Consider the following 9,949-nt stretch of genomic DNA (forward strand, 5'->3'; position numbering starts at 1 on the left):
TTACACTTTAGTAGCTCAGTTCCACACAACAAGCACCTCCTTATTAGTTCAAAGGGCTCAAGACTTACCATTCATGACACTTGTTACCACAGAATCCTCAGCCACCCACTGCTAGCAAAACAAAAGTCTTAACTACAGAAGCATTTTCTGGTTTTAAATAGCATTTTCCTGGGACAACGAATGCCATTGATGTGTGTACTCTAAAGGCTGCTGGCCAGTCAAACCTAGTGGATTATGGCATTGAGGGAGAAATAGACAGTAATCCCAGAGGTAAAACAAACCACACCATCCTCCTGAAAGGAACAAACACAGAATGTGAGCTGGTTACCACTTCTCTTTACAAGAAGTTCTCAGCCTACTCTGAATATGTCTAGCCAGTCTAAATGCTTTTCTACAGGACACCACACCATACCATATGTTGACACTACAAGGGGTGACGGGGAGGAAGAAGGAAATAAAACTGTCTGAAGACTGCATGTTTAACACTCCCCTTCAACTAGCTGGTTAGCTTCCGTAGATTGTATTTACTTTCCTTATTCTGTGCAAGTTTCCATGAAATCTTTCCTTACAGCAGAGGACAAACATTGGGGAGAGAAGTCTAAGTTTAGATGATGAACCAAGAGACAGATAGTAGCGTACAGTTTTTTATAGTTCACAAAAGCTTAATCTAGTCAGTTCTAATGCACCACAGAAATAGGAAATAAATAGTAGTTTAGAGTACAGTACAGCTCCGTCTGTTATCTGGTTAATGAAACAGTGATATGTTTGCAACTCAAAGTACTCAGATATATTCTAAGAATAACATTCAGTCTATTGCAAGCCAACTCCCTATCTCTTTAAAAGCATGAGACTGCATTTCAAGGGTCTTCTCAAACAAGCAGGATTCCTAGTAGCCTCTTAAGGTTCCAGAAGTATTTAACCACATCTATGATCTAAGCGTTCATAGTGGATAGCTTGTTCATTTTTCAATAGAAAAAAAAAAAAAGCTTAATAGCAGAAGTTTCATTTCTTAATGTTTCTACTACTGTTATTTTATTTTGAAAGGGGGGGGTTATGCTTCTTAAATCTCAGAGTGTAACATGTGGTAAGCTTTCAGCAGTTACTTATTTCTACAGTAGTATTAGCTCTAGAAAATACCCCAGTTCTGTGCCCCAGCCCTCAAAAGGATTACTTTTCCAAATAATTTCTGTACTAAGAAGTCTAGCATTTAGAAAGATTTCCTTTTAAGTACTTTGTTTCACATTCCCTCCCTTATCCCCATGACAAGCTTCGGACTTTGTTGCTTGGAAGATAAGCAATAACTGCCTTGAGGACAGCTTTAAGGCCATGTTTAGAATCACAGCATTATCATTAACAAAAACAACTCCTTAGTATTAATTCAGAATTACAAGGTATTTAAGAAACCATTTCTCACAAAAGAAAGATGATTTCTCATTTTTAAGAGAGTGATTTGGTTCTATCAAGAACCTTAACCTAGTTCAGTTTGGGTTTGGGGTTTTTTTTTGTGTTGTTTTGTGGTTTGGTTTTGTTTTTTTTCCAACAGTCATTTCCACTACTACTCTATGTCTAAGCAATACATTAGAAGAAGCCAAGTTTTTGCTTCCATGCCTAGGAGTTCATGTACTTAAGAGTGACTGTCCCTCCCTCAAAATCAGCACTGTGATGATTTCCATATTAGGCAGAAGATTAACAGATTGCACCTTCCATCCCCCAGTTGCTAATGGGTTGTCCAAGTATATCACACTACACAGACTAAGATAATGAACAAGGTATTTTTTGACTTTTGCTTGTTACATTTACCTGAGGAGTTCAAAATGCAGAAGAGGTTGAGGGGAGGAGTGGAATAGCATGCAAGTTTGCAGATAGTAGTATCATTGAACAGAGCTTACAGAGACAGTTAAAATAACTGCACTCACTCTGCCACTCGGCAGTACCACCATGTTTCATAAGATAAGGGGTGAGAACAACTTTTCCAAGTATGCACAACAGACAAGAACTAGTCCTAACACGTGAGTACAAGCAGTTGATAGATATTGTCCAGCAGGTTATTATGATTTATCAATCCAAGAAAAAAAAATAAAAGCCCTGTTGTCCTGGCATTACATAACATACTGCTCAAAAGACACTTCAAATATTTTACTGAGACCAGTTCGAACTTGCCAATTTAACATGACTATCTCTAAGGCAATGGTGAGCAAAAAAAAAGTGTACTATGATTTGACTGAAATCTGACTCTGATCTCACTTGCGCAACAACTGCACAAAGGCAAATTAAGTTCTACTCTCAAATATCAGTTTACTGGAGATTAGATTCTGCACTCCATGTCTGCAATCTGTACAACATTTCATTAGTTCAAGCCTCCAAATACTCTGCCTTCCAGGTTTTGGCTTCTATTCCAGACTTTTAAGAGAAGTGTGACAAGACTTGCAGCAGCACATACCCCCTACCTTGCCATGCACAAATCACTGGTATGTAGGGCTGATATGAAATGAAAATGCAGTCATTTGCTCATTATCCACACTGAAAATAAAGCTGGAAATATGTTTCAACTAATGTTTTCTTCCTGTTCTAGATATCTCGCCTCCTAGCAAAACCATATCAGAACATCCCTCATATCATATACAAGCCATAATTAGAGGCCCAGTAATCAAGCGTAAGCACAGTTCTTTCCCAAATGGCACTTTGTGCAGTCTTACAGCTTCGATAGTCCTCCTGTCTATTCCTCCACGATAGAGACAGGCATTAGAAGAAGCTGGTCTTCCATAAATTATTTCTGCAGAGGCACAAATAGATTTCTCTTCCACGTTACATTTGATTTCCTGTTAGTCCTGCTCATGATTTCATCAAGCTGGCATCAAACAGGAATCTCAATACCTAGCTTACCTGCATTCACTCAGGTAACTTTTGTCAGACTGCCTTGGATGATACATGGTTCGGTAATGACACCTTTGGTGTCAAACTTCGTTCTTCCAGCCCTAAAGAGGAACCAGCCACTAACCATTTCAAAATTGCCATAGCTACTTTTCCTCTTTAGTTAATGGGAAAGGGAGAAGAGAAGAGACTTGCATAGTTTCACAGATCATACTGAACACAAAAAGCTCCTATTCTCACACTAGAACGAGATACAAACTAGTCTTGTCACCTCAAGGAGTAACAAGCCTAGGGAGGAGCTGCAATTTTCTGTGATAGACTCCAGGCAAGCTAACTGGATAGCTTTAGGATATGTAAGCACATGAACAACCTGCTAATTCATTAAGTGAACTTACCAGCTAAAGCACTGTAATGGTATATGTACCTCACAAACACAAAGGGGGAGGGTAAGCTCCTTCCTTTGTTGCAGAGCAAGAACTCCCGTTAAACATAAACGGGTAGTTACTTGCCAAGCAATAATTTATACCTTAGATCATCTCCCAGTAACTCATTCCTACAGCCACGGAATACAATGCATGTTACCTAAAGTCTTAGGTGATAAATTCAGTCAAATAAGAATTAACAATGGGGAAAAAACAGACAAATCTTCAAAACCCTCAGAATTCATTCCAGGTTTCTTAATTGGGCAGAAGATCAGCTTCTGAATTTAAATGCTTTCCGAGTTCCTCCGATTTTTATATTGAAAGTGTTTCAAACAGCATGCTTAGTATGCACATGACATCTTGCTTTCCTACATATGAATAACACACAAAACATAGTAACTTAATTCAGAAATAAACAGAAGTTAAAAGGTCAGACAAGTTCACTACCAATGCTCTCAGAACACTAGTCCCTATTACATATTCATTTGCTGCCAGAAATGACTTGATTATAATCCTTATCCTAACAGACATCACTCATTTCAAATCAGTCATTTATTCGCAGCTAACTGAAACAGCAGACATCAACCTGAGCAATGTTTTCACATATCAGGAAAAAAATTTTCACAGAAAGGGTCACTGGGCACTGGCACAGGCTGCCCAAGGAGACGGTTGAGTCACCTTCCCTGGAGGTGTTTAAAGGATGGGTGGACGAGGTGCTGAGGAACATGGCTTAGTGATTGATGGGAATGGTTGGACTCGATGATCCAGTGGGTCTTTTCCAACCTAGTGATTCTGTGATATTATTTCACACTTGCTTATCTGTTCTAGTGTTTCAGATACCAGCCCCAAGCCCTGTATTCAGCTTACCGTATTCACGTAAATCGACTCCCTACACACCACTATGACCTCAAAATCAGCTATTGGATAAAATAATATTATTCTTGTCAGGAACAAAGAAAGCTACTGTCATCATTCCTTCTGGACATCTGAAGAAGTTCAGGTTGCTGAAAATTATTTGAGAAATACCCATTCATTCTCCAGTAAGAGTAAAGTTTTAAGAATCAATGTATGTAAGCAGCCCTGAAAACTTCCAGTTATTTACAAACGACAAATACAGCAGGCCTGCCTATGCAAAATCTTAGAAAAATATTTTTGTGCCTTGTTCACCTTAGACAGTCGCTATCAAAGACAAAACTTTAAAATACTAATGATTAGCACAGTAAGTTTGAGAAGTTAATGCAGGATTTAGCAAAAAAAGTCGGAAAACTGCACTCAAACTGGCAGCTTGCAGATCACATTGTAGGCACAGCATGCAGCAGTGGTAAAAACAAGGGAACAATTCAGTCTTGAAGGAAGTTTAAAACTTCCCATTCCAAGATTGCTATGTGAAGATATCAAAAATTATTCCCAAGAAGGGCTGGTTCATGACCACAGCACAGTAACAAAAGCGACTTCAAACGTCACCTTACATAGAAAAGTCAGATTTAAGTGCAACTTGGCAGTTTTCCTTATGAATGTCCTTGGAACAGCCAAACTTTTACAAACTGTGCTAAGATTAGTAAGTCTATAACAAGAGGTACGAGCTAAAACTTGTTTTACTCTAGTGCTGAAGTGTAATCTGTGATCCACTTTGCACTGAAGACTCACACCACTGTGCTTCACTACCAAAGCAAGAGCAACACAATTTCATCTACCTGCACTCCTGTCTGCTCATTATACCCAGTTTCGCAGTTGGGCAAAGCTCAAAGTTGTAAAGGACATGATACTGCCATCAGGAGATATGGGCTATTCTGTACATGGAGGAAAATTCTTAGCCCCCATTCCACTCCAGCAGGCCTGCTCTTACCCAGACTAGCTGGCTTGAGGCAGGGTCCCTATTCTTATTAGGACAAGGAGAGAAAACAATCCCTCATCTATGACAGTACCTAGCTCCAGCCAGTGGTCCTTTATTAGTCTTGTCAGCAGGGAAACAATCACTGATATTTCACCAAAACAGAGGGACTGTAGTTGGCACAAAGTACCTGAGAAGTGTCAGCACTCCTGCAAAACCTGAGTCAGAGTCCTGGTCCATCCAAGACAAAAAAAAAGCTGCTTGGCCCTCTAAACTAGGAGAGACTGGTGTATTTAAAGGAGTGTTTTTACGATAAACTGTTCCCTGCTAGAAGTATTTCAGAAACTCTTTTAAGTTGCAGGCAGGTGAAGAAGAATACAGCCTTCCTCAATCTCATTCCCTGCTTTCAAGGGATTTCTAGTTGAAATATCATCGAGCTATTGCTGCTATTTGAGGAGGAATCGTAACATCACCGATGACTTCAGGGCGAGCTAGAACGTAACAGCTAATAAGCAACACTCAGTAATGGCACAGGAGGAGTTACAGGCCTCCCCTGTTAATATTTCTCTTCTTGTAACTATTACAGTCTACTGTCCTGCTTTACTTCATTGTACAGAAAGCTCTTCTGCAGGCACACACAGATCATTCACAGCCATACACACAGTCTCTATCAATTCAGCTGTTCCATACCTAAAGTGCACAAGCAACATCAGAGTGACACATGCATGTTTCCACGTAGCTATCGTAAAGGTCGGTTATTACAGGTGTACCAGCGCTTTTATGACTCTGAGAAGTTATGCAATAACCTCATGCTTTGAGATTATTAAACTCCACAGTGCCAGAAAGATTATTAAACTCCACAGTGCCAGAACCACAGAGAACTATCAACGACAATTCGGCAGCGCTGGGGGAGGGGCAGAGACCGGTAAGGAGGCGAGCGTTATCATACCCTCAATTTCAATCTCCGGACACTTAAATTATTAAAATCGCAATGCAGCCAAACACAACCAAACACTTCCCCACGCTCAGGAACGTCGTCTTTTCTCCCACACCAGACGCCAAGGGAGCAGCCACCCCGCTCCCGCCGGCTGACAGCGCAGCGCGGCGTCCCCGCCCGCACCCGGATCGCAACGGGAGCGCCTGAAGCCGGCAGCGGATCGCGTCCAATCGCCCCCAACCCCACCGTTCCGCCCCCGGGGCGGCGGGAGCCGCCGGGCGGCCCCTGTCCCGGCCGACGGCCGCGCCAGCCCCGCTCCCTCCGGGCCGAGGCGGCCGCCGGCCCCGCCGCCGCACCGCGAGGTCACGGGCCGCGGTGACCCCGCTCGGGGCCACCCACCCCCACCCCGAGGGGCGCCCGCGCCATTTTGAGGCGTCGGGGCGAGAGGAAGGGGAACGGGAAAGGGGGACGGCGGGGCCTCCCCCCCCGCGCTACCTGCCGGGTCGGGGCGCCGGGCCGGGCCCGCGCGCCGCGCCGCGTCCCTGGCCGCCATCTTGTCCGGGTTTAAAATTAACTCGCCGTGACGTCAGCGCTCCGCCGCCGGGGCTTTATCGCGCGGCGGCGGCGCGCGGGCAGGGGGGCGGGGCCCCGCCCCCCTGCCCGCGCGCCGCCGCCGCGCGATAAAGCCCCGGCGGCGGAGCGCTGACAGGGGGCGGGGCTCGCGCGAGGACGTCGCGCGCGGCTCTCACGCGGCCCTCACGCGGGGCCGTGAGGGTCTCGTTCCTCTGAGCGCGCCGCCCCCCCGCCCCTAACGCGCAGCGGCCCTCACCGCGCGGGGCCTTGGCGTGTCCCGGAGGAGGGTTCCCGTGGCTAAAGGTCAAGCGAAGCTTCGCGGGTGGCTGGTGGAACCTCGTCGCTCGTTACAGCGACAGGTTGGGCGGAGAGGGTTATGCTCTCGGTAGGCACCGGTTTTCTCGGAGTCGTGGGCTACGCTGACTCGATTGACTGATGTGAGTCTACAACAACGAAGTTCTCGACAGTTTTAACGATTCCAAGTGGCGTAATTAGGATTGAATAGATGTGAATTTGATCTCTATGCTCTTCTGCAGGTATCACTGTGGTTACAGCACCTTTTCATAGAATCATAGAATAACCAGGTTGGAAGAGACCCACCAGATCGAGTCCAACCATTCCTATCAATCACTAAACCATGCCCCTCAGCACCTCATCCACCCGTGCCTTAAACACCTCCAGGGAAGGTGACTCAACCACCTCCTTGGGCAGCCTGTGCCAGTGCCCAATGACCCTTTCTGTGAAAAGTTTTTCCTAATGTCCGGCCTGAATCTCCCCTGGTGGAGCTTGAGGCCATTCCCTCTTGTCCTGTCCCCTGTCACTTGGGAGAAGAGGCCAGCTCCCTCCTCTCTACAACCTCCTTTCAGGTAGTTGTAGAGAGCAATGAGGTCTCCCCTCAGCCTCCTCTTCTCCAGGCTAAACAACCTCAGCTCTCTTAGCCGCTCCTCATAAGACCTGCTCTCCAGCCCCCTCACCAGCTTTGTTGCTCTTCTCTGGACTCGCTCCAGAGCCTCAACATCCTTCTTGTGGTGAGGGGCCCAGAACTGAACATAGTATTCAAGGAGTGGTCTCACCAGTGCCGAGTACAGAGGGAGAATAACCTCCCTGGACCTGCTGGCCACGCCATTTCTGATACAAGCCAAGATGCCATTTGCCTTGGCCACCTGGGCACACTGCTGGCTCATGTTCAGTCGGCTGTCAACCAACACCCCCAGGTCTTTCTCCTCCAGGCAGCTTTCTAGACAGATGTTTTAGATGTTTTAATGTCTGTTTAATGTGTTTCAGACCCTACATTTGGAGGCAGGGACTGCCACTGCAAGCACAGCACCAAGTACCCCCGAGTTATGAGGACCCTTATGTGCTACTTCAGTAGTAAAGAACTGAAAGCGGAGTTTGGAGAAGGTTTGGAAACACTTCAGGTGCCAAGACAGCCCGTTGGTGTGTGCTCTTCTAACCTTTCAATCTGCCTCCGTTTAGGTGGAACCAAAATCTGCTTGTGTCTTAGATTGCCATCACTCAAAAGCTTCATCTCCAGGACCAAATAAGCATAATGGAAGCATAAACGGAAGTTATTTCAACCCCTTTGTGCAGTAGCGTTAGTACGAGTGCTAAAATAAAGTGCTGCCATTGGCTTTTCGCAGTTTAATACCTTATTATTTGGGAACAATAATTGTGTGTTGCATGTCCTTCTACCTTGGCCCAAGTCAAGAGGAAAACCTTTCTTGACATCAGAAAGAAGCCAGAACACACTCTACATACAGAGGTGTTTCAGAAACACGCAAAGGAAATAACTTGAAGTAAAACACATGGAAAACTAGAAATACTGTTAACTGTCAGACTTAAGCTTCAGGAGCTCAATATGAAAACTGAAAAACTAAAGGAAAAAAGAACCCCAACACTAAAGAATTTTCCCAGTTCTGTTGCTAGTAAACAGCCACATTTCTGCCCAAATCTGGAGCAGTTTATGTGGAGAAGAGTTCAAAATAGCACATATACAGGCAGATAGATTTCTGCCCCATGGAACAGGATTTGCTGCTGCTGTAATATGAGAACAGAAGTAAAGAACTTAGAGGTCAAAAAGCTCAACCTTAATTCTGTCTTTCTATGTTTGCAGAAAGGAAGGATACGTTTCCTGAGCTGAAGGATTCTGCTATCAACATGTCATCTCTCGCTTGCAAAGGTCCCCGTCTCCACCACACTCCCAGCTGCGTGCCACTTTCCTCTGAGCTAGGCTATGCAAGAAGTTAGCACAGAAACTGCTTAAGCTAGCCTTGGGTTTGCCCCAAGAGGAGCTTAGGAGCGACTGCACAAATCCCTGGCAGGCTGTGGTGGGAAGACATGTCAAACCAGCAAGTGCAGGTTGGGCCAGCAAGGAAAGGCAGAGGTTTGTACTATAGACAGCATTTTCTCTTGGATTTGGCTACTCTAGTTTAAAAAACCTCTGCTGTCCTAAGCGTGTCCCACAGCCATTTGGGGCCACTCAACACAACCATCAGTTGTCTCATCAGTGCAACAAGACAGCTCTGCCCAAGGCAGGGGTTGCTCAGCCACTCTGCTGGGAGAGCTGTCCCCTCCTGCAGCTGGAAGGGACACAGATCAACCACAGTGTCTCCTGGCCTTCAGGCAGCACAACACGGTACAGGACAGTTCCTGCCCCATGCAGGCAGAGGCACCCACTGGACACTACAGAAGACAGATCAGATGCAGATTCCTAATGCTTTTCTATATGAAATGCTTCTCTATGCCACTCAGCTAGTCTGTGCAATGCTGCTGGCTTTGCTTAAGGTGCCCTGCATGATGACAAATCCATAAGCCAAACACCCACCTGAAGCATGCCGAACACCACTCCCGGGCTGGGGAACAGAGCAGTCTCCCATGCTGAAGGGCGAAGGGTCCTAGGATGACATGGAGAGGCCTTTATTGGCAGTAACACACTTAACAACGTCTTTCCTCATCTGTTTCAGGTTGTAGAGTCTAAACTAGTCACAAGGTGAATCTCAGTCTTCCCTCCAGCCCATGCCGTGCTGCAGGCAACTGGCAGCTAAGCACAGACAGCTGTGAGATAAAGGTAGTTCTTCTGGCAGCGCCTACTGTCCTCAGCAATACGGTGCCTCCGACTTCTTGGCTCCTAGGGACCCCGTGGTTTCTCAAGAGAAAAGACCAGGGAGTTAAGGAGGAGACAGCCCTGCAGCAGAAAAGCTGTGGTAGCACGAGGCACAGGCAGGGTTGATAGTGGTCAGCTGCCCTCTTACCAGACACTGCCAAGGGAGATGCGTCAATTGGGCAAGCCTGAGATTTCATAACCATTTCCCGCTG

The 9,949-nt window shown here is 45.8% G+C and overlaps 1 protein-coding gene across 2 annotated transcripts in view; it reads right to left on the bottom strand.

The window, feature by feature from the left end:
- The window catches only part of ATL2 (atlastin GTPase 2), a 37,338-nt gene extending 27,740 nt beyond the window's left edge, over nt 1–9,598 (bottom strand). Inside the window, exon 1 of one of the 2 annotated variants that reach the window (XM_069852939.1) lies at nt 9,459–9,598. In XM_069852939.1, coding sequence (XP_069709040.1) covers nt 9,459–9,510 — 52 coding nt within the window. In that variant the 5' untranslated portion in view covers nt 9,511–9,598. Of the gene's footprint in view, nt 1–6,556; nt 6,699–9,458 lie in introns of those variants that run through there. The other variant, XM_069852938.1, reaches the window with a different exon arrangement.
- Between the last annotated feature and the right edge of the window lie 351 nt (nt 9,599–9,949).

This window comes from Phaenicophaeus curvirostris, chromosome 2 (assembly GCF_032191515.1).
Source record: "Phaenicophaeus curvirostris isolate KB17595 chromosome 2, BPBGC_Pcur_1.0, whole genome shotgun sequence".
Classification (NCBI taxonomy): Eukaryota; Metazoa; Chordata; class Aves; order Cuculiformes; family Cuculidae; genus Phaenicophaeus; species Phaenicophaeus curvirostris.